The sequence below is a fragment of the Mirounga leonina genome, unplaced genomic scaffold, assembly GCF_011800145.1.
Source record: "Mirounga leonina isolate KUSES-001 unplaced genomic scaffold, KU_Mleo_1.0 Mir_204, whole genome shotgun sequence".
Lineage (NCBI taxonomy): Eukaryota > Metazoa > Chordata > Mammalia > Carnivora > Phocidae > Mirounga > Mirounga leonina.
In genome coordinates this window covers 2,061,021-2,086,321 of record NW_023270513.1, presented here as the reverse complement: position 1 = coordinate 2,086,321, position 25,301 = coordinate 2,061,021, and the positions used below count along the sequence as shown (strand labels likewise).

General features: G+C 41.5%; 1 protein-coding gene across 1 annotated transcript in view; it reads right to left on the bottom strand.

Moving 5' to 3' along the window:
* Positions 1-10,767: 10,767 nt before the first annotated feature.
* DGAT2L6 (diacylglycerol O-acyltransferase 2 like 6) overlaps positions 10,768-25,301 on the bottom strand; it is a 28,263-nt gene continuing 13,729 nt past the window's right edge. Inside the window, exons 2-7 of the mRNA XM_035028695.1 lie at positions 16,195-16,305; positions 15,600-15,670; positions 15,083-15,287; positions 14,242-14,416; positions 11,828-12,039; positions 10,768-11,393 (exon numbers count right to left, since the gene is read on the bottom strand). Of these exons, the coding sequence (XP_034884586.1) occupies positions 11,239-11,393; positions 11,828-12,039; positions 14,242-14,416; positions 15,083-15,287; positions 15,600-15,670; positions 16,195-16,305 (929 nt within the window). The 3' untranslated portion in view covers positions 10,768-11,238. The remainder of the gene's footprint in view (positions 11,394-11,827; positions 12,040-14,241; positions 14,417-15,082; positions 15,288-15,599; positions 15,671-16,194; positions 16,306-25,301) is intronic.

Sequence of the window (25,301 nt, the reverse complement as noted above, 5' to 3'; positions counted from 1 at the left end):
CTTTGGGTAGAAGCGAGGCCTGGAGTGGATTCCTATTATAGTTTCCTGGTCTCTGGTTTTTCTTCCCTTCTATACTACTACCCATTTCATCTTTTGAAAATTCATTTTGTACTTGCCACTTTCAGGTGTTTTCTGTTGCTTGTAAGATAAAGGCCAAATTATACAATCTCTGAAACCTCACACATGCTGTTCCCTCTACCTGGAACACCTTCCTACCTCTTCTTTGTTCGTCACATGACCAATACAGTCAAGACAAGAAGTCAGCTATCTTGACTCCCAGTGGTAACAATCAGAGCTTGTTAGAACTAGAATGATTTGTATTAGTTAGGATGTAGGTTCAGTGCATGTGACGGGGATCCAAAGTAAAATGTAGCCTAAATAAGGTAAAGATGTATTTCTTTCTCTTTCGGACACCATGAGGTGTTTGAGCTGTTTTGCAGGTCTACTCAATGAAGCTGTCAGGGGCCCAGACCCCTCCATCCCTCACTGGAGTAGTCTACATTTGCATCATCAAAAATGGCTCATCTTCCTAGACTATTGTAGCAGCTTTTTAAAAATTTTTTTTTATTTTTAAAGATTTTATTTTATTTATTTGACAGAGAGAGAGAGACAGCTAGAGAGGGAACACAAGCAGGGGAAGTGGGAGAGGGAGAAGCAGGCTTCCCGCCGAGCAGGGAGCCCGATGCGGGACTCGATCCCAGGACCCTGGGATCATGACCTGAGCTGAAGGCAGATGCTTAACGACTGAGCCACCCAGGCGCCCCTGTAGCAGCTTTTTTAAAAAGATTTTATTTATTTGACAGAGATACACAGTGAGAGAGGGAACACAAGCAGAGGGAGTGGGAGAGGGAGAAGCAGGCTTCCTGCTGAGCAGAAAGCCCGATGCAGGGCTGGATCCCAGGACCCTGGGATGATGACCCGAGCCGAAGGCAGACACCCAACAACTGAGCCACCCAGGCACCCCTTGTAGCAGCCTTTTAATGATCTCCTTGCTTTGGTATTTGCCCTTTTAATTAAATTAATTAATTAATTAATTAGTTTTGAGAGAGAGAGAGTGGGTGGGTGGGGTTGTGGGAGGGAGAGGCAGAGAGAATCTTAAGCAAGCTCCCCACCCAGAACAGAGCCCCGCATGGGGCTCAATGTGGGGCTCCATGCAAGGGTTCGATCTCACGACCCCAAGATCATGACAAGAGCTGAAATCAAGAGTTGGAGGCTGAACGGACTGAGCCACCTAGGCGCCCCTAATATTTGCCCTTTTAAATTCTATTTTTCACAAGGCAGTTTAGAGGGAGGCCTCTAAACTTCAAGGCAGATTTTGCCATTCTCCTGTTCAAAACCAGTGATGAAGAAGATCTTCCTCCAATGATGTAGATCGGGAGACACTGATATGGAATGATTTCCAGGATATATCTAAGTGAAAAAAGAAAGATACAAGATAGCATATACAGTAATGCAACCTTTTATCAAAAAGGACAGGGATACAAATATATCCATACAACATACAAATGTTTCTAATTGTAAGAACTCTAGAAAAAACCCTCAAATGAACAGAAATGCTTACTTGTAGAGAGAAGGAACAGGTTAGAGGGAGTGGAGTTGGAAGGGAGATTTATCAATATACTGCACTATGTGAGCCAGTAAGTGTGGATGGAGTGATAGAAATAGAAAAACATCATTGTACAACCTCTGATGAAATAATTGTGTCATGCAATGATCATCACTGACTGCTAAAACCACGGCATGAAAGGTTGATGTGGAATGTTACAATGAAAAAATTAGGTTATCAGCACACATATTTTGGATCAATCTTAGAAGCACTATAAGGAAGATAACCCCAGTGTACAGTACCTACCTATACCTACCTACCTTTAAAATATTCTCCTCTCCAAAGGTGAACCTGAATCTATAAAAGCCTCTGGCTAGCTTCCAGTTTAGAGAAAATAGGAGAAATAAAGGACCAAGTTAAAAGACACCATGAGGAGTCTAATAGACAAATCCAGAATCTGGGACCTTATATAGGACAGTGATCTAGTTTCTTCAAGAAGTCAGTGGTATAATAAATGGGGGAGGGGAGAGGTAATGCTGCTTTAGATTAAAAGAATTTATTTAAAATAATTTAAAATATATTTATATCATAAACCAACAATAAAAAACATTTTGAAGGCAATGAGGGAAATTTGACTATGGACTAAGTATTAGATGGTACTAAGGAATTATAGTTAATATTTTAGGTGTGATAATGACTTTATTGTTATATAAGAAAATGGTAATTTTTTTAGATGTGACATTTGTAAAGGTGAAATTTACTTTAAAACACTTCAGCTAAAACAAAAAGGAAAAGTTGGAATAGAGGAAGGAAGCAGCAATATCTTTAATTAAATTAATTTAATTTAAGTAGTCTCTCCACCCAATGTGGGGCTCAAACTCACGACCCCGAGATTAAGAGCTGTACACTCCACCGACTGAGCCAGCCAAGAAACAGCAGTATCTTGGCAATTGTTGAATCCCGGTGATAGTTTATAAAGGTTCATTATACTATTATCTCTAGATTTATATATGTTTAAAATTTTTCATAACAAAAATAATTGTAACCCTTCCAGCAACATCTCATCCCACTTAGTACAATATCCTAAACCATCACATTGGTCTCTGGAGTCCTACTTGATCTAGCTCTTGTCCACTTCTCTCACCTTATCTTCCATTCTCTCCCTGTTCATTCCACTCCATCCAGTTACCAGGAAATCTTGCTGTTCCCTGAACATGCCAAGTAGATTTCCTCTCAGGCTTTTGGCTTTGCTGGTCCCTCTGCTAGGACTCTTCCTCCAACATCAGCATGGCTGGCTGCCTCACTGTAGTCAGATCTCTATTCAAATAACACCTCTCCAGGGAAAGCCTCCCTCACCAGCCTCACTGAAATAGGACTCCCCATCACACACTGGTCCCTTATTGGCCTTATTTTTCTTCATGGCCGTTATCATTATGTGATGATGTTGCTTGCTTGCTTGCTTATCTGTCTCCCCCAGCTAGGATGTAAGCTCTGAGAGGGCAAGGTCTTTGTTTTATTCACTACAATACCAGCATCTAGAACAGTGCCTGTCACTTAGTAGGAACTCCATAAGCATTTGTTAAAATATTGAAAAATGATGTTATGATAGCTTGAAAGCACTAGCGATATGGGACAAATAACAATTTAGGCCAACACACTTGCTGAACTGCTAATCCTCCAGGAACAACATGTACTATAATGACCTATATATGTCATATGGTATGAGAGATCCTCGGGATAAAAAGTGAGGCATCTCCCAGACTCTGCTAGTCTTCAGGGAGGACTTGTTTGCACAGATGTTTTTGGGTTGTGTCACTTGGCTTACCTCCAGGCAGTTGGGTTTGTCAAGGGGGTGGAGTCCCCCTCCAGCTATTAGCGTAACTGCTCTGTTTTCTGACTCACCCATTCCTTGTCTTAGGCCATCCCTAAGCTGAGTTTTCTTCCAGTTACTGGGGAAGAGAGGAAAACTGGTTATTGAGATAAAGCTCCACCAGGTCCTGAGAGCCAGAGATTAGGCTCAAAAAACGTTTTAGTTTTTCCTCAGACATTATGCCTTGAGACTGTGGTGGTTTCTGTAGTGGAGGCCCAAGAAAGGTGGGTTCCCTATGGTAGTCTTGGACCTGGGGGCAGCAGTGAGTCTGAAGGTCCTTGCCCTCCCCCTAACAAGGAACATTCTCCTTCATCTATTTCCCTCCAACCTCTCTCCATTGTCCCTCCTGATGCTCTCTTATTATGCAGCCACTTGTCAGTAGTGAGCTTGGGTCTGTGGCACTTGAGGGAAGCCCGTTTAAGGATGCCTGTGCAGAGACCCCATTCAATTCTTCAGCTCAACAAATTCTGAGGGAACTTGACTTTGCTGCACACTCAGACAATAGTGTTGTGCCATTGGGTTGGGGTCTTGCTTTATCCTAGAAAGCACCAGGACTAAGGAAAACTCTTTCAGCCCTCTTATTTGAGTAACTTACTGCTGCCTCCTAGCTAACACTGGTACTATTCTCTTTTAATGTGAATATTTATAATGTGTTTTAACATCTAGTTATGCTAATTCTTAGTTTTCAAAAATTGTCTGGTTATTTATTTTTTTTAAGTAGGCTCCACAATGCGCATGGAACCCAACATAGGGCTTGACCTCACGACCCTGAGTTCAAGACCTGAGCTGAGATCAAGAGTTGGACGCTTAACTGACTGAGCCATCCAGTTGCCCCTGCCTGGTTAGTTTTTGACTGCTTATTCTTTTGGATGAATTTTAGAATAGCTTTCTTAAGTGCCAAACAAAACTATTAGGATTTTAATTGGAAGTGCATTAAACATTAAACTTAATTTTGAAATAATAATTCTTTTTGGAAAAAATAATTAATATCTTCACAATATTGAGTTTTCTCATCCAGGAACAAGGTTTATATCTCCATTTATTTACCCATTCCTTTACATATCTGTTTTTGTACTCTTTTTCCTATTATAGTTTTGAATTGGTTTTTATTAGTATACAGGAAAAATTGATTTGGCATATATTATTTTGTATTTAGCCATTTGACTGAACTCTCTTATCAATTCTAACAATTTCTCAGTTTATCCTCTTGAGTTTTTTTAAATTTTTTAATTTTTTTAAAGATTTTATTTATTTATTTGACAGAGAGAGAGATAGCGAGAGCAAGAACACAAGCAGGGAGAGTGGGAGAGGGAGAAGCAGGCCTCCCGCTGAGCAGGGAGCCCAACGTGGGGCTCGATACCTGGGATCATGACCTGAGCCGAAGGCAGATGCTTAACGACTGAGCCACCCAGGTGCCCCTATTCTCTTGAGTTTTTAGAGTAAGCCATCATATTGTTTGCAAATAACTTGTAGCCTATTGATTCCTGGACCAAGTTCAGGCATTAAGATGTCATAAGGTAAACTCATATCCTATTGGTGCAATATAATACATTGTAATTTGTTCCTGAAAATTCATCTCACACTGTAAAAATACCAAAATTGGTAATGAAAATAAATAAAAAAGAAAATCGAAATATATGCTTTTAAAAAACTCTAACTCTATAAAACAAAACACAAAATAGAAATGTTGCATCATAAATGTGTCTTTTGGGGGTTTATTTTTCCTCAGGGGCTGGCCTAAGATGTCCATTGTGAATATATGAAAACCACTGAATTGTACACTTTAAAAGGGTGAATTATATATGTGAATTATATTCCAATTTTTTAAAAAACCAAAAATGCAAGTCCTTGAATTTCAGAATGAAGTTGTCATATTTTTCTGCTAAATATTCCTTAAGTAAACATAGGCATTCTTTATTACTCTGAGGACCTTTGAGTGCATTTTAAAATAAGGTCATCTTTCTGGAAAGTTTTTGTTGTCAATGAGACGTGTATCGACATGTGACAAATCTTTGGAGCAGGATAATTTCTGGGGCATCTCTAACAGTGACCCTTTGCTCTCCTATTTCAATGAAATCTTTATGGCTGAGTTCCTTTGAGAATCTAACCACTCAACCACCTTTGATTTATAACCAAGCCTTGATTTGTATTTCTTGGCATTGTAGATTTGTGACAGCAAAACATTAGAAAAAGTCCTGTTTCATTGATATTAGACACTTGTTTGGAAATAGTAGCCTTCATTTTCAATAATTTCATTTAACTTTGCCAGGAATTTCATTAATGCTTCTACAGATAACTCCTCCCCCAGTTCTGATATTACAACAAATGGTTTTCTTCCTGTAGCTATTAAGTCAGAAGTACACTCTGCTCAGGAAAAATATTTTCCTTTGATATCTCACTCTGCCTATTTTTATGTGTTATTGAGAGACAATATTTTTGTCAAAATTGTTGCTCAGCTTATTTTGTGTTATGGAGTCAAAAGTCAAAATACCATATTTTAGTTTTAAGTTATGGCTCTTGTTTTTTAAAATTGATTTGGCATTTCTTTTCTCATATATTACAGAAAGTGAAAAAGCCACTGTAATGTAATGTGTTACAGTTGCAATACTAAACTGATAGAATTCATAAAAGAAAAATTTGGTAAATTCAACTTCACCAAAACTAAAAATATTTTCTCTGTAAAAGACCTGTTAAATAAGAGGATAAAAAGCTAAGCTACGGACTGGGAGAAAGCATCTGCAAACCATACATCCAACAAAGGACTAGTATCTAGAATATATAAAGAATTTTCAACAGTAAAGATCTAAAATGGGCAAAAGACATGAAGAGAGATTTCAGTAAAGAGGATATATGGGGGTGGCTCAGTCGTTAAGCGTCTGCCTTCGGCTCAGGTCATGATCCCAGGGTCCTGGGATGAGCCCCGTGTTGGGCTCCCTGCTCGGTGGGAGGCCTGCTTCTCCCTCTCCCTTTGCCCCTGCTCGTGTTCCCTCTCTCGCTGTGTCTCTATCAAATAAATAAATTAAAATCTTTTTTAAAAAGAGTATATATGGACAGCAAATAAGCACATGAAAATAAGTTTAACATCATTAGCCATTAGGACAATTGCAGTGTAAGTGCCTGACAATTAGCTTTTGGATTGCAACATAAATGCCTGGCATTAAGCTTTTGATTGCCAAAACATCCATATCAAAGACATTCATCTCAGATAAACACATTACCAGCCACACAATGAGATAAAGAGCCAGGCGACACCAACCATGAGGTTCCCTTTTAGAAAGCCCTGGTGACCTAGATAACTGACTGGTGACCCTACTTTTCCCTTCCCAAGCTTTAATTCCCACTCTTATGTCTTAAATTCACCAATTAAGAATGAAGCTATGAAGCCCTAGGCACCCTACCTTTGACCCCAGTAAAGGCAGAACCCAGCTCTGCATGCTCTTTCTCTCTATTTTTACCCATGACCTCACTGTGTGGCACCTGGTATGCTCTGTACTCTCCAGAACCTGAGTAATAAGCCCTGTTTTTTCAAAGTTCCCTGATGGTTGTTGCTGAGGTGTGTCTTGAAATCGTAATAAAAACCACAAAAACCGAGCCAGCCATAGCATTGACTCCAGTGAGGAAATGTCTTTGTGGGCTTGCCCCAAGTAGTCTGGGCCCAGGTGAGTGCCTCCAGGCATTTCTAGCTGAGAGACTGATCTAAAACAAAAATGCAAATTAAAATTACAATGAAATATCACTACACATTTATCAGAATGGCTAAAATTAAAAAAGAAAAACAGTGATGATACTAAATACTGGCTAAGATGCAGAGAAAATTAATCCCTCATATATTGCTGATGGTAATATAAAGTGGTACAGCCACTCTAGAACATAATGTGAGTTTCCTATAAAACTAAATGTGCAATTACCATATATCCCGGCAATTGTACTCCTAGGCATTTATCCCAGAGAAATCAAAACTTCCATTTCTACAAAAACTTGTACATGGATGTTAACAGCAGCTTTACTTGTAATAGTCCAAAACTGGAAACAATACAGATGTCCTTCAATGGGTAAATGGTTAAACTAACTCTGGTGCATCCAGACCACGGACTCCTGCTCTGCAACAAAAAGGAATGAACTATTGATACCTGACGACTTGGATGGATCTTAAGGGCATTGCACTTAATGGAAAAAACCAGTCTCAAAAGATTACATACTGTATGATTCCATTTATATAATATCCTTGAAATGATAAAGCTATAGAGATGGAAAATAGATCAGTGATTGCCAGGGCACAGGGATGAAGGCAGAGGTGTGTGATTATACAGGTGGGGTTGTAGGTAGTTACTCTATGGTGATGAAAGAGTTCTATGTCATAAGGGTAATAGGGGTCATACAAATCTGTATATATGAGATCAAATTGTATGTATACACACACATACACACACACACAAATGAGTGTGCATAAAAATGGTGAAAACTGAGTAAGCCTATGGTCTAATTAACAGTATTGTACCAGTGTCAATTTCCTGTTTTGATATTGTACTCAATTATGTAAGAGTCACCATCGTGGGAAGCTGGGTAAAGGGTCCAATGGGTCCAACTTCCTGTGAATCTACAATCATTTCAAAATAAAAAGTATTTTAAAAAATTTATTGTGTATTTTTAAACTTTAATACAACTTTTAATACAACCCACACATTTTTCCTTAAATTAAAAGGCTGATTTTTCTTAAACATTACTTTTTCCAGGTATAGTTATATACTATAAAATTTGCCAATCATGGGGCACCTGGGTGGCTCAGTCAGTTAAGCATCTGCCTTCGGCTCAGGTCATGATCCTGGGATCGAGCCCTACATTAGGCTCCCTGCTCAGCGGAGAGCCTGCTTCTCCCTCTCCCTCTGTGGCATTCCCCCTGCTTGTGCTCTCTCTCTGTCAATATAAATAAATAAAATCTTTAAAAAAATTTTAAAAAATAAAATTTGCCAGTTTAAAGTGTACAATATGGTGGGTTTTAGTTACTCACAAGGTTGCACAACCATCATCATTATCTAATTGCACAAAATTTTCATCATCCCCAAAAGAAACTCCATACCCATTAGCAGTCACTCCAATTTCCATTCTCCCCCAGTCCCTGATAACCACTAATCTACTTTATGTCTTTCTGTCTCTTTATATTTGCATATTCTGGACATTTCATAGAAATGGAATTATGTAATAAACAACCTGTGTTTCTGGCATCCATGTTGCGGTATGTATCAGTATTTCATTCCTTCTATGGTTGCATAATATTCCATCACATAGGTATACCACATTTTGTTTACCCATCCATCAACTGATGGGCTTTTGGGTTGTTTTCATTTTTTTTGTTATTATAAATAATTGTGCTATGATCATCCACGTACAAATTTTTGTGTGGTGATGTATTTTCAATTTTGGGAGGTATATATGTAAGAGTGGGACTGCTGGGTCATATGATAATTCCATGTTTAACCTTTTGAGGAACTGCCAAGTTATATTCCAAAGGGGCTGCACCATTTTACATTCCTAACAGGAATGCCTGAGGGTTCTAATTTCTCCATATCCCTCAATAATACTTGTTATTGTCTGTCTTTTTTATTACAGTCATCCTAGTGAGTGTGAAATGGTATCTCATTGTGGTTTTGATTTGCATTTCCCTAATGATTAATAATTTGAGCACTTTTTCATTTGCATATCTTATTTGGAGGGATGGCTATTCAAATTCTTTGCTCATTTTTAAAAAGATTTATTTATTTTTAGAGAGAGAGACGCTAGGGAGAGAGAGCGTGCATCTGCCTGTGTGTTGGGGGGAGGGGCAGAGGGAGAGAATCTCCAAGCAGACTCCCCGCTGAGCACAAGCACGGAGCCCGCCTGGAGCTTGATCTCCTGACCCATGAGAGCACAACCTGAGCAGAAACCTAGAGTTGCACACTTAACCAACGTTGGGTGACCGAGTCATCCAAGCACCCCCCTTTGCTCACTTTTAATTGTGCTGCCTTTTTGTCATTGAGTTGTAAGAGTTCTTTATATATTCTGCATGCTAGACTCTTATCAGACACATGATTTGCAAATTTCTCCTATTCTGTGGGTTTTCACTTTCTTGATAGTTTTCTTTGAAGCACAGAAGTGTTTAATTTTAATGAAGTCCAACTTATCTATTTCTTCATTTGTTGTTTGTGCTTTTGGTGTCTTATCTAAGTATCCATTGCCAAATCCAAGACCAGCAAACTTTACTCTTCTGTATTCTTCTAATAGTTTTATAGTTGTAGCTCTCACTTTAGGTCTTTGGTCCATTTCAAGTTAAATTTTGTATATGGTTTGAGGTAGAGTTCCAACTTCATTCTTTTCCATGTGACTATCCAGTTGTCCCTGCATCATATATTGAAAAGACTATTCATATATTGGAAAAACTATTCTTTCCCCCTATTGAATTGCCTTGGCACCTTGGCAAAAATCAATTGGCCATACATGTATGGGTTTGTTTCTGGATTCCCAGTTCCAATTTATTGGTTTTTTAATGAATAAATTATTTTCCCTGAGGTCTAACCTGGATCCACTCTGAGTAGAATCCATGTCACTTGGCCCACACTTATGCACTAACTTCAGTGGGGTACCATGGGTCCTTATTTAGGAAAATGAAGCCAATTAATAGGTCTCTAGGAAATGAGGAATGGGAGGTGTGGTGGTTGATGTATTAGGAAGACCTTTGGATTAGAATTAGCAAGACCTGGGGTTGAATGCTGCTTCTATCCAAAGCTGTGTGACTATGGGCAAGTTACTTCTTTGAGTTTTAGCTACTGTGAAATGGAGATGACAACAATGTCACAGGGTTGGGGCTGGCATTAAGAGACAAAGATTGTGAAAATGGTGGCATAATCCCTGTTACACAGTAGGTACTTGACATAAAGTAGACTCAGTCTGTGCATGGTCTTGTGGCTCCCTTCTTTCTGACCCATGATGGTTATGTGGGGTTAGGAGAGATGGGTGACTCAGTGGATATCTATGCCAATTCTCAGTTTTTCTCCTGTCTCCTACACTGTGTAGCATAGTTCTGGTTCCTCTCCCTCACCTTTTCTGTCAGAGGACGTATAAAGGATGGAAGCAGAAAAGGAAAATGGCTCTCCACAGACCAGCTTCCTGGCCGGGTTGGAGGGGGAAGCCCAGTAGTGAACCACAGTAATTAGAAACTAGTCATAGCCTGTTTTACATATCGAGAACTTTATTCTTTTTTTTTCAAATTTTAACTTAATTTCTAGTTAGTTCACAGTGTGATCTTGGTTTCAGGAGTAGACCTTTACTTTGATGGAAGAGACAGCATAACTGCACGCAAAAGCTTTTGCCCATGTAGAACTGGGTCACAAGTGAGGGAATCCTTTCTGCTTGGATCAGGAACTACAGGTCCCTGGTTTACCTTGTTGTATTTCCCAAATTGTAAGGAGGAGGAGGAAACAAACCATTCCTGTTCTCAACAAGGCTTCTAAGCCTAAAGCTACATCGTGATGGTGTCACTAAGCCTTGGGAGGAAGGAGCAGTGGTGTTCTTTGGCTCCTCATTGCTTTGATCAGAGAGCCGGCTGGAGTCAGGGGGCACACAAGGTCTGTGGATTCACAAGACTCTGTTTTCTAAAGTGGGTTGTTCCCTACTCTTCCTCTGCCCCTTGGTTCCTTCCGCCAAGCCAGATTCATTAAGTACTTTCTGGCTTGGTTGGCCTCTCTCATGCCTGAGATCCTCCTCTCTCCCCAGATTCTCCCTTCTGCCTGGCTCTACCTGGATCCCTCAATGCTCTAGGAGTTTAGTAATGGGGGAGACCTAGTTCCTGTTATATGATTGTCAGCTCCTGGCTCTCAGGAAGGCCATACTGAACTTTGTGCTGGTCAAACAGCTTGCGCAAGGCATCAATGTAGAGTGCATGGTACTTGTCCACCGTCATCTTGTCTGGCCTCTTAATCTTGGGGATTGGCAGGGGCTCCCCGACTATGGGGAAGGAGAAGAGACAAGTATGAGAACCTCCCCTCCCCAACTCAAATTACCCATCCCTCAGAAGGAGCCACATACTGAAACTCAGTATCTGTGTCCCCTCCCCTTCCTTTATTCTTTCCCTCTGCTCTAGCTCCATCCCATCCCATATTCTCCAAATACCTAATCTTATGCATGCTGAAGAGAATGAGAACAAGCTCACAAGAGTTATGAAGGAATGCTTGCGAATAAAGATGTTCTCATGGCAGCTATTAAATGGCCGCAACTCTTACCTGTTTAGTTGTCCTGCCCACCTTGCCCTCAGCCATATTCCTCTGGAATTCCCATTGCCCATCCCAGCTGTTTGCTGAGCCTCCTGGACTTGACTGATGACCTGGGTTGGGGGCAGGGAATCAACAACGAGGGTGGTCCAGAGGTATTGGAAAGCTTACCAACAGTGGTAATGGGCCGATTGAAAGGAAGGAAGCCCCAGGATTCTCGAGTGAGGCCTCGGCCATGGAAGATACAAAAATTTAGTCCCAGGATTTTTTTGAATGTGGCCTGGAAGGTTTTTTGGAAGAACCTTATCCATGTGCCCTCAGGGAATGTCTCTTGATTGTGAACCTCATTCTCTCCAAAGGAATAGGAAGGGACAAGGTATGCTCTGCAAAGAAAGGAGCAGAAGTATTAGCTCTCCCAGGCCCAGCAAAATCCTCTCCAAGATATGAAACTTTTCCAGTCTTCCCATTATAGGACAAGAACCCAAGCACCCAAACATCTTCAGCTTTCTTGCCAGGCTCCACCCTTCCAACTGAACCCTTTGGGGGGAGCTCCTGCACCTTGTCCTCTGATAGGAAGAAACTAATCTTAGGCAATCTAACTGTTTTCATTGCACCCAGCATCCAGAGTGATCTTCCTAAACTGCGTATCTGGACATGTCATTCCTCTCTTTAAAACTCTTCCAGAGATCCTCACTTTGTATCATGTTGCTTACCGTGGCTTTTGTGCTCTAGCTTTTGTGCTAGCTTCCCCTCTCCCCACCCGTTTCTTGCAATCTGCTTAGCCATACTGAGTGTGCCAAGTTGTTTCTTGTCTATGCTTCTTCGTACATTCTGCTCCCTCTGCCAGAAATGCCTTCCTTCTGTCTTCACATGGCTAATTCTATTTTGCCCTTCAGTGCTCAGCTCCAATTTCAATCTCTTGAAGAAACTTTTTTTGACTCCCTCCAATTCCCTCCCCCACAATATGAATTAGGTACCCCACACTAACACTATTCTAACCCAGTTATTACAGTTATCTCCTTACCTGTCTGACTCCCTAGTTGTCTGTCAAGCTGATTGAAGGTGGGAAATTTGTCATTCATCTTTGGATCTCTAGGTCCTCGCATAGTGCTTGATATGTTGTAGGTCCCCTGAGTTCTTTCTCCCTTTTGGTCTGACTGGCAACTCCTACTAATATTTTTGCTCATAATTCAGATGTCACTCACTTATGAAACTACTTGGAGAGTGAAAGTTTTTCCATCAGTTGTTGTTCCCATAGGACTTTGTATATATCTCTATTATAGCACATCATTCATTCAACAAATATTTATTGAGCTCTTTCTATGTGTCAGCACTGGTTTAAGCCCTAGGGACACATCAGTGAACAAAATGGATTTAAAAAAAATCTCTCGCAGTTTTTCTTGAGGGAAGACAGATAGTAAACAATAATAACAAATAAACAAAAAACCAGATACATAAATAAATAAAATCAGTGATATATAAGATGATAAATGCAACAGGAAAAAAATAGAGCAAGATGATCAAGATAGACCTTACTGAGAAGAAACATTTGAGCAAGTACCTGGAGGAAGTAAAGGAATGAGCCAAGCAGTTATTTGGAGGAATAGCATTCCAGGAGGAGGGGACAGCTAGAGCAAAGACCCTAAGGCAGGAGCACATGGCTTGTTTGAGGGACAGCAAGAAGTCTACTGTAGCTGTAATAGAGTGAGCAAGGGGGAGAGCAGTGAGTGATGAGAGGTAGCTAAGGACCAGATTATTTAGGGTTTTGCAGGCCCTCGTAAAGACTTTGGCTTTTGCTCAGAGTGAAATGGGAGCCGTTGGAGCATTTGGAGTAGTGACATAATCTCACGTTTAATGGAATCATCCTAGCTGCAGTTGAGAATAGATTCTTGGATGTGGGGGAGGCAGAGAAAGAAGCAGAGCAGTTAGGAGACTGTAATAATCCAGGGGAGAGGTGATGCTAGTTTAAACCATGGGGGGTTATAGTTGAGATGATAAGTGGTTGGCTTCTGGATATATTTTGTAATTACATGTGCATATATCTGTTGTTCCCATGGGACTGTCAGTTTCTTAAAGGCAAGGACCAGGTCTTATTTATTTTTACATCCTTAATGCCTAGTACTATGCCTGACACACAGTGGTGTTCAGTAACTGCTGAATGAATGCATTCTATTTTTCAAACCAGATTATATGCTCTTTGGGGGCAATAACCATGTCTTCTTTATTTTTGCAATCCGCACAGCCCCAAGCCCAGTGCCTTCCTTGCCCTGGGTAGGTCTTCTGGGCCTCTTAGTTAGTGGGTTGATTAGAATAAAGCTCCACTTCCCCAGACCCCCAGCTAACTAGGCTAATGGGCAGAAGGTAAAGGTCTTTTCCTACTGTTCTTTCTCCAACTTCAAGTAAAAGAAGTGCCTACAAATGTATCTAGAGCCCTATACGCAGTTAAGACACAGTGTGAAGGAGCAGAGGACAGCAATCAGAGTGAAGAGGGAGCCCCCTCTAACAGGCTTCCAAAAGAGGGACCCATTCTGGAGAGGTGCTACAAAGTACCTATGGCACCCTGACAATAGGGCACCAGGACCCACCCTGTCTTCAGTGCCAACTTCACGAAACCTTTACGTTCTTTAAGGTAGATGGTAGAGGCTCCTGGTCGGCACAAGAGGGCTTCAGCAGCTCCACCCACCACAATAACCACAGCATTTCCTGTGCTTTTCTGGGTCAGCAAATACTTCAAGGCCAAGCCACTCACTGGGCACACACCTGTGAAACCAAAAAGTCAAGTGGCATAACAAACTTGGTGCCTGAGATTGGGGAAAGGGGTTTCTCTGTGCTCTTCATGCTGGAGACAGTTCTGTTTCCTAACTATCATTGTTTCCACTCTTCTGTCTTTGACCTCCACATCCTGGGTCAGCCCTAGCATGAGGTTGGTCCCTAGGGTCAACTGCTTGCCTTGCGGGGGGCAGGGGGGGGGGTCTGTGATACTGTAGTTGGGCCTACATTGAGTTCCTCTGCTTGCTGTCTCTTAGATCAATAGTATCTACTCTCCCCAGTCTTACAGCTCTGGAAACTGTCCAGAGTTCAATATCTCGGGGGTGATCAGGACTAGCCACTAGCCACCGCCAAACTTCTGCCTTTCCACTTTGGCTTTGATCCTGAACTCCAGCTTTCTGCTCCTTCTTCTGAAAAGATTCCTGGCAACTCTTATAAATGCCTGTAACTTTTCCTACTGACTAACTAAACCCCTACCTCCCAGATCTTAGACAGAACCTGATGCGTGGCCGCATACTCTTGTTACTGGCCCAATGTGTTCTGGACTCATTTTCTACTAAGTCTTCTCCCAGCAGGATGTGAGATGTGGACTGTCAGGGCTTATTGGGGTTGGAGCTCTGAGGTAGGTCAAAGAATGGAATGATTTCTTATACTCACCCATTGACATCACATAGTCTCGCACAATTGGGAGCCAGAAGATCCATTCCAAGGTCCCTACGGAAGGAGTGATGGCTGGGAAAATCCGAGCAAAGCTAGTGGCCTCAGTAGCAAAGTTGATGAACACACCATAAGAGACAATGCCATGGGGGTGACTGGCAATGATATAGTTGTGTTTGGGAGAGAGGTCATGAGTCTTCACCAGCTGTTAAAGGGAGATTAAGTCAGAGCAGTAGATACGAAGAACAAATCCCTGTTCCTTGGGATGTCATCATTGTCGTAGGATTGCCAGGGGTTATGATGCTCAGAGAGGCTGACCTGGGTTTGCCACTGTGAAGAAAGGCTTCTATCCATCCATCTCCCCACCTGCCCATCCATCTTGGATGCCTACTCTGCATTATGCTTTTGGGCCTTGACTTTCACTGTTGGTCACTAAAGCCTTTGAATACATGGAGCTGAGAGGGGAGAGAGAGTCTGGGCCACAAGAACCAAGGGCACCAAAAGGAAAGGTAGTTACCTTTATTGGGAAATAATTTTGAAAATACTTCCAGAGGGTCCAATTTCGTACCCAAGCTGAACGCCTACCACCTGTGGGTACAGGAGGGAAGGAAAGAACAGGTAAGACACTGCCAATCCCTCAAACCTCTCCCAGAGGTGGAGGGTTCTTCTTACATTCCTCAGGTCCACAGAAGAGGTCCCCTTTTCACACTTCCATATTTCTAGAGCACAGAGCTGTAGGTACTGCCTCTGAATCCAACCCCCAAGAAGATATAGGAGGACCCTGATCCCCTGTAGCCAGCCAGGAAAGTGATAGGAAAACATCCCAAGGTTGAGAGCACCTGCCCCCAAACCTCTTAATCCTTCCTGGGAAACCTGGGAGAGATCTCTGCTCCTGGCTGAGCTATGCTCTCCTCTCTCCTTCTCCTTCCCTCTAACCCTATTTGCTTCTTTCCCTTTCCCTTCCAACTTCTTTTCCTTTCCTTTTCCCCTTCTTTCCTCTTCCCACCCCTTCTCTCTCTGCTTCTCCCACTCTCTCCCTCAATTTCTCTCTCCCTGTGGTTCCATCCTTGGCACAGACAGGGACCACCAACCACTCTTCCTCTGTCTCTTACCTTGATTGTGGGTATTCCAATCATAGGCGAGCCAGGCTAAGGCAAGCACAGACAAGATCCAGAATTTAGTGAACACCAGAAAGTAGGGTATAAGAAAAACAGGAATCATTCCTGCGGGGACACAAAGGTTCAGTTTCCTTCAAGTTTAATATAATTCTAACTCCCATCTCTGCTCTATACTGAAGGAGCAGGTCAAGGCTGGTGTGAGACCCATCTCTCCCTTTCCCCTCGCAACCCCGTCCAGCTCTGCTGTAGTCTGGGCCGACCTCTGTCTGAGTCCTTGGACCTGGGTCCCTTCAATGGTTGAGATCTTAACTGAGGAAACAGCATAACCACGACATTCTCAGAGCAGGCCCTCAGCTGGGGTTGAACGACAACTCTGCTTGGCAAGTGGCTTGGCGAGAACAGCACCTTGAACCAGTGGCTGACATCCCCATTCCCGGACCTCAGGAATTCCTTTCTAAAAGCTTGACCCTCCTTTCTTTGTGGAACTGCTAAGTCAGTACATACCAGCGGAGAGGGGCTGCCTGTAGTATACAGGCTGTTTGATGCTGCGAAGAAAACACATATTTAGAAAGTGCTTTTGGCCAACAGACACATGAAAAAGAGCTCAATATCGCTTGGCATCAGGGAAATCCAAATCAAAACCTCAATGAGATACCACCTCACACCAGTCAGAATGGCTAAAATTAACAAGTCAGGAAACGACAGATGTTGGCGGGGATGCGGAGAAAGGGGAACCTTCCCACACTGTTGGTGGGAATGCAAGCTGGTGCAGCCACTCTGGAAAACAGTATGGAGCTTCCTCAAAAAGTTGAAAATAGAGCTACCATATGATCCAGCAATTGCACTACTGGGTATTTACCCCAAAGATACAAAAGTAGGGATCCAAAAGGGTACACGCACCCCGATGTTTATAGCAGCAATGTCCACAATAGCCAAACTGTGGAAAGAGCCAAGATGTCCATCGACAGATGAATGGATAAAGAAGATGTGGTATATATATACAATGGAATATTATGCAACCATCAAAAGGAATGAGATCTTGCCATTTGCAACGACGTGGATGGAACTGGAGGGTATTATGCTGAGCGAAATAAATCAAACAGAGAAAGACATGTATCATATGATCTCACTGATATGAGGAATTCTTAATCTCAGGAAACAAACAGGGTTGCTGGAGTGGGGGGTGGGGTGGGAGGGAGGGGGTGACTGGGTGATAGACACTGGAGAGGGTATGTGCTCTGGTAAGCGCTGTGAATTGTGCAAGACTGTTGAATCTCAGATCTGTACCTCTGAAACAAATAATGCAATATATGTTAAGAAAAAAAAAAGAAGAAGAAGAAGATAGCAGGAGGGGAAGAATGAAGGGGGGGAAATTGGAGGGGTAGACGAACTATGACAGATGATGGACTCTGAAAAACAAACTGAGGGTTGTAGAGGGGAGGGGGGTGGGAGGATGGGTTAGCCTGGTGATGGGTATTGAGGAGGGCACGTTCTGCATGGAGCACTGGGTGTTATGCACAAACAATGAATCATGGAACACTACATTTAAAACTAATGATGTAATGTATGGGGATTAACATAACAATTAAAAAAAGAAAAAAAAAGAATAAAAATGATGGCTACCAAGTCGGACTGCTCAAAAAAAAAAAAAAAAAAGAAAAGAAAAAAGAAAGTGCTTTACTATGTTCAGTTTTGTCACATTCAAAACCCAGAAGGGGGAATATTATCTCTGTTAGCAAAGGGCCACAGTAGGCTTTGAAATATAAACATGACACAACTCACAAGCAGTGGGAATTAAATTCCATTTTAAAATCTGCATTCATAGGGTGCCTGGGTGGCTCAGTCATTAAGCGTCTGCCTTCTGCTCAGGTCATAATCCCAGGGTCCAGGGATCGAGCCCCACATTGGGCTCCCTGCTCCACGGGAAGCCTGCTTCTCCCTCTCCCACTCCCCCTGCTTGTGTTCCCTCTCTTGCTGTCTCTCTCTCTCTGTCAAATAAATAAAGTCTTAAAAAAATAAAATCAAATCTGCATTCATGAGAAAGAGGGGCTAAGTACACATACTGTGAAAGAAAAAAAGACCCAGTTAAGGGAATGACTTCTTTGGCCAGGTAACCACACCATGGTAGATATAATTTCCAGAGAAGGGAAAGAAACTCAAGAGTTACTTAGCAGTGGGTTTGCCTCTTGCATTTTGGACATAGATGAAAATAACAGGAAAAAAAAAATAACGAAAAAGATGGAGTGGGCCTTTTAAAAAAAAGTCATGTTATGGAGTAGAAGAAACCTTAGTGATAGGGCTGAATTCTCTTTGCAAGAGCTGGATGAGGTGGTTGTTAGAAGCATATGCTAATTAAGTAAGAAATAGGGGTGGGAGGAATTTGACAGGAAGCTTTTCCATGGATAAATGTCCTGCTACCTCTGACCCTCATAGAAGATGAGAGTAATTTGCCAGGTAAGCTTCAGAAGAAAACTCAGCAAGAATCATTATTAATTAAAGGTAGCGCAAGTGTATCATTTCTTTTATATCTTGCGTCAAATAAATTTAGTTTGTATCCTCAGTATTTAGGACCGTGCCTTGCACGCAGTAGGTGTTTAGCAAATATCTATAGACTGACTGAAAGATAAAGAAATGTTTTCTCTTTTCAGTAATAGGTAAACTTAAATGATTAGTGTTTAGGCAGCATTTGTGCTGTTTAAATGTGATGCTATTTAAAAATCATAGATGGATTGTGTGCCTTATATCTGATCTCTTTCAGTTATTCACAAGTCCTAATGGTAATCTAACCAAGGGCTATACTTCCATAAACACTATCCCCCTTGTGGAATCTATTTTGAACTGCAGGTGTGGCACCTCAGGAGACCATAAATGTCCTTTGAGGACAAGTCCACCAAACGCAGCCTGTTTGAGTGTTTCCCTCTGGAAAGTGTCACTGGTGTCACAATGATGGAAGTGCGATTTAAAGAGATAAGAGAAACGGAGGCCAAACATGGAAGAGCTAAAGCTCAAGGAACAAGGAGTTTTGTGACAGAAAGCAAAGGTATCTGAGGCAAGAATGATGAAGAACAGCCATTTGTGCATATGGATATGTGACCTTCCCTTAGATATCATGCCCTGACACCACGAGAGTCTTCCAAAATCTTGTCTGTGTTCAAGTGAGAAGTCTTAGTGTAAATTATCAAGGAAGACGTTCACATAAGGCAGGCTCTTAATTTAGTTTGTACTGAAGATGGCCAAGCCATTCTAATAGATGTGTAGTGTGGTATCTCATCATAATTTTAATTTGCATTTCCCAAATATCTAATGATGCTTAACAGCTTTCCATGTGCTTATCTGCCTTCTGTATACCCTCTTTGGTGAGGACATCTTTATTTCACTTTGGTCCATTTTTCAATTGGGTCTTTTTGTTTTGTTTTGTTTTTACTGGTGAGATTTAAGAGGTCTTTATACATTCTGGATACAAGTTCTTTGTTGGATATGCGATTTGCAGACATTTTCTCCCAGTCTGTGTTTATTTTTTTATATTGTTCTCTTAACAGGGTCTCTCTTAGAGCAAAAGCTTTTAATTTTGATGAATTCAAATTTATTATTTTTCCCCTTTACAGATTGTGCTTTTGATGTAAAAATCTAAGAACTTTTTACCTCACTTAAGGTCATGAAGGTTTTCTTCTATGTTTTTTACTAAAAGTTTCACAGTTTGTATTTTACATTTATGTCTGTGATCCATTTTGCGTTATTTTTTTTAGTAAGATGTGAGCTTTTGATCAAGGTTCATATAGTACATATGGATATCCAGTTGTTCCAACATCATTTGTTTAAAAGACTACCCTTCCTCCATTGAAATGCTCTTGCATCTCTCTCAAAGATCAGTTGGCCATAGGAGGGTTCAAGATGTGGTATAGAAGGATCTTAAACTCACCTTCTCCCATGAACACAACAACTCTGCAGCTACACAAGGAACAATTCCCTCTGGAAAGGACCTGAAAGCTAGCTGATCGGGGCCTCTATGACAAAGGATAAAAGAGCCACACTGATATAGGTAGGAGAGGTGGAGACACAGTCTAGCAAGAAACCCCCACATTCAGGAAGAGTGACCCACAGTTGGGAGGGGGTCTTATAATCTGGAGCTCGTCCCTAAGGAGTCAGGGGTTTGTGCCTCCTTTCAGGCCTCCCAACCCTTGGGAATTGCACCAGAGAGATGAGACCCCGAAGTGTCTGGTCTTGAAAACCAACAGGGTTTACTTCAAGGAGAATGATAGGAAATGGAAAATTCACTCTTAAAAGGGCCTGCACACAGACCTGCTTGCCCTGGGACCCAGCACCAAAGCAACACTCTGAAAGGCGCCTGGACCAAATGTGGAGGAGTCTCACGTATTCATCTTAAAGCACCTGCTGGAGAAAAAGAAACCTGTTTGAATGCTCTCCAAGGACGGAGGCACCAGTCGGTGTCATTTTTGAATTCTCCTGCTTTGTTGGTGTTGATACTAGCAGGTGATTTTTTCACACCCTACCTCTAGCATGCTAGCTCCGGTAGGACTGCCACCTGCCCCCCATGCACTGCAGGTGCAGCCTACCCCACTGCAGCTGGGCTGGCCAAGTGCCCCACCCCCATGTGCCACAATCATGGCCCACCAAGCCACAGCCAGCAAGCACATGCAGCCCATACAAAGGACACCCCTTGAGCACCTGGCTCTCTTGGCCAGGGGAAATGCATTTCTGGGCCCCACAAGTCCAAATCAATTGGAGAGAGAGTCTTTGGCAGGCTACCACCCACAGGGCACTGCACAAACAGCAGACTGAAACAAATGCCTAGTCTTCATGTGAAAAAGTTTTATTTTCTTGTCCTGAAGCTTCAGAATGAGGGGCAAGCTTCAGGTTTGCCACACATCCAGGGGCTACGGATGAACCCCCCAGGGAATACAGACAGGGAGACACCATGTTAGTGCCCTCCCTTTTCCTCCCCACAGCTGGCTGATACCACTCAGGCAGGAACTTAAAACCTAAAGCCACAATTTTTGCAGCTGTTGCCCAGGGGACACCTCCAGAGCTTCTTGTCTGGATATCGGCAGAGTTTATATTATAGACTCACAAGACTGTATATATTTGCCTACCTTAAAACTGTTGCCTGAAGATCTGGTTTATAATTAGCATGAAACTAAACTGTCTGAGATCTCTCTCTTTGGAACACTGACAAGTATTGGTCTACCCGCAACAACTGGAACCTATCAAGAACAAATCAGGCTACTTAAACAATTATAAAGGTCTGAGGAACAACCAAAAGCTAGAGAAAGGCTGAATGATAAATTTAATCTCCCACACAAGGCCACTCTTTAAGACTGGGAGAGATAGCTGTTACATAGAAACAATCATAGAGGGTCAAGCAAAATGAAGACAGAGGAATATGTTCCAAGTGAAAGAACAAGACAAAAACTCAGGGAAAAAAGCCTTAAAAATGGAGATAATCTACCTGATAAAGAATTCAAAGTAATGGCCATAAAAATGCTCACTGAAATTGAGAAGAATGAACAAACACAGGAGAGCTTCAGCAATGAGATAGAAAAAATAATAAAGTACCAAACAGAAGTCATGGGGCTGAGGAATACAATAACTGAACTGGAAAATACAGTAGAGGGGCTCAACAGCGGACTAGGTAAAGCAGAGTAAAGGATCAGTCAGTTTCATAGGGCAGAAAAACTAACACCAAGCAGCAAAGAGAAAAAAGTGAAAACAAGTAAAGGTAGCTTAAGGGATTTATGGAACAATATCAAGCAGACTAACATTTGCATTATATGGGTCCCAAAAGGAGAAGAGAGAGAGAAAGGGGAAGAAAACTTATTTGAGAAAATAATGGCTGAAGACCTCCATAACCTAGGGAGGGAAATAGACACTCAACTCTAAGAAGCAAAGAGTTCCAAATAAGATAAACCCAAAGAAATCTATATCAACACACATTATAATTAAAATGTCAGAAGTTAGATAAAGAGAGAGTATTAAAAACAGAGAGAATAGCCAAAGTAATCTTGAAGAAAAGAGCTGGAGATATTACAATCTCAGATTCCAAGATACTACAAAGCTGTAGTAATCAAAACAGTATGGTCTTGGCACAAAAATAGACACATAGATCAATGGAATAGGATAGAGAGCCCAGAAATAAATCCATGCTAATATGGTCAGTTAATCTATAACACAGGAGACAAGAATATACAAGGAGGAAAAGAGTCTCATCAACAAATGATGCTGGGAAAACTGGACAGCTACATGCAAAAGAATGAAACTGGACCACTTTCCAACACCATACACAAAAATAAACTTAAAATGGATTAAAGACCTAAATGTGAGACATGACCATCAAAGTCCTAGAAGAGAACACAGGCAGTAATATCTCTGGCATGAGTCATAGCAACATTTTTCTAGATACATCTCCTAAGGCCAGGGAAACAAAAGCAAAAATAAACTATTGGGACTACATCAAAATAAAAAGCTTTTGCACAGCAAAGGAAACAATCAATAAAACATTAAGACAACCTACTGAATGAGAGAAGAAATTTGCAAATGACATATCCGCTAAAAAGTTAATATCCAAAATATATAAAGAACTTACATAACTCAACACCAAAAAATAATCCAAATAAAAAATGGGCAGAGGGCATGAATAAGCATTTTTCCAAAGAAGACATACAGACGGCCAACAGACACACGAAAAGATGCTCAACATCACTGATCATCAGGGAAATGCAAATCAAAACCACAATGAGATATCACCCTATACCTGTCAGAATGACTAGAATAAAAAAGACAAGAAATAGCAAGTGTTGGCAGAGATGTGGAGAAGACAACATTCCACTGTTGGTGGGAATGCAAATTGGTGTAGCCACTGTGGAAAACAGTATGGAAGTTCCTTAGAAAATTAAAAATAGAATTACCATATGATCCAGTAATTCCACTACTGGGTATTTACTCAAAGGAAATGAGAAACACTAATTGGAAAAGATATATACACCCCTATGTTTACTGCAGCATTATTTACAATAGGCAAGATAGAGAAGCAACCTAAGGGTCCATCCATAGATGAATAGATAAAGAAGATGTTATATGTATGTATGTATATGTGCATCTATACATGATCTTGCCATTTGTAACATGGCTGGACCTGGAAGGTATCATGCTAAGTGAAAGAAGTCCGTCAAAAAAAAACAAGTACCATATGATTTCACTCATATGTGGAATTTAAGAAACAAAACAAACGAACAAAGAAAAAAGATACCAACAAAAAAGAGACTCTTAAATACAGAGAACAAACTGGTGGTCACCATAGGGGAGATGAGCGGGGGGTGGGTTGAAATGGATAAAAAGATCAAGAGTACATTTATCTTGAGTAATGAATAACGTATAGAATTGCCGAATCATTATATTGTACACCTGAAACTAATGTAACACTGGATGTTAATTAATCTTCAGTGAAAAAAGAAAACAAGCAAATAAAACCGAAGTGGTGAAAGGGAGAAACGTTCAACCAAGAAAACTCTACCTGGCAAGGTTATCATTCAGAACTGAAGGAGTGGTAGAGAGTTTTTTACACAAGCAAAATTAAGGGATTTGATCACTACTAAACTGGCCTTACAAAAAATGTTAAAGGGACTTCTTTAAGCTGAAAAGAAAAGGCACTAACTAGGAATATGAAAACATGCGAAAGTAAAAATCTACCAACAAGTGCAAATATATAATAAAGGTAGCGGATTAACCACTTAAAAAGCTAATATGAAGTTAAAAGATATTTTTTCTGTTAAGAGCAAATATACGATAAGTACTTCAGCTGCTCGGTGCACTGTGGGGAGTACTTTTTAGAGTACTGCAGGAGAGCACAGCCCAGGGATGGGGCCTGGAGCAACTGGTGCTCCACTTGAGAAGCATACAGGTATACTAGGCAAATGTATCCTACCATGACGATCACTGTCTTTGTTACCTTTTTTTGAACAAGCATATATCCATCCTGCCTAACCCTGACTTTTTGGAGCACCACAGTTGTCCTGGGAATTAATTGCATCCCATAGGTCATCCGACTTCCCATTTCTAAAATGGGGGTTCAGACCCTGCTGAACACTACAGGTAAGTCGATCTCTTGGAGTCCACTGGTGGAGAATGCCGAGTCAAGAGACTTACTACCATGACACCTGATTGATGGGCAGAGTGGGGAGCTCCGGAACGTGGCCTGATTGTGACGGGCCAGTAAGGACGGCCCTGAAATGTCTGTGGCCAACCTCTGGTACAAGAGTGGCCCACGGTACCATTGAGATCTGCCAGCTGTGGCTACAGGTTCTCAAGGGGGCATTCCAGAATAGAGTAGCCCATGTTGTCTGCTGTGCTTGATGATTGAAAATGATTAAAAATAGGGGCGCCTGAGTGGCTCAGTCGTTAAGCATCTGCCTTCGGCTCAGGTCATGATCCCAGGGTCCTGGGATGGAGCCTCAAATTAGGCTCCCTGCTCAGCGGGGAGTCTGCTTCTCCCTCTCCCTCCGCCCACCCCCCCAACCCCGCTCATGCACACTCCCTCTCTCTCTCTCAAATAAATAATCTTAAAAAAATAAAATTACTAAAAACATTTGAAGATATTTAAATTGTGAATCTATTGATAAAGGAATATTTATAAAAACTGAAACATAATCCTGTACTTACCTCCATGCATTAGCAATGTTGACTGTAATTAATCCTACATTAAGGAAACTACTGTGGGGTGAGTGTCCCATGGGGTGCACATTTCAAAGCTTGATTAATAGACACAGGCACCATGTTCCATCCCCATCATGGTGAGCCAAATGAATTGGCCTGGCTACCGCTGTGGTCACATGCTACAGGTTGAGCAAAATGATACCATATTTTGATGTGTGTGGGGACAACAATGTGGAAGCTAAAACTGACATATTTTATGTAAACTGTGTCTATTCTTTGATTATTAAAAATACTTTATTTGTTTGTTTATTTATTTATTTATTTAGAGTCTGAGTGGGGGTAGGGGCAGAGGGAGAGAGAGACTCTCAAGCAGACTCCATGCTGAGCACAGAGCCTGACACTGGGCTCAGTCTCATGACCCTGAGATCATGACC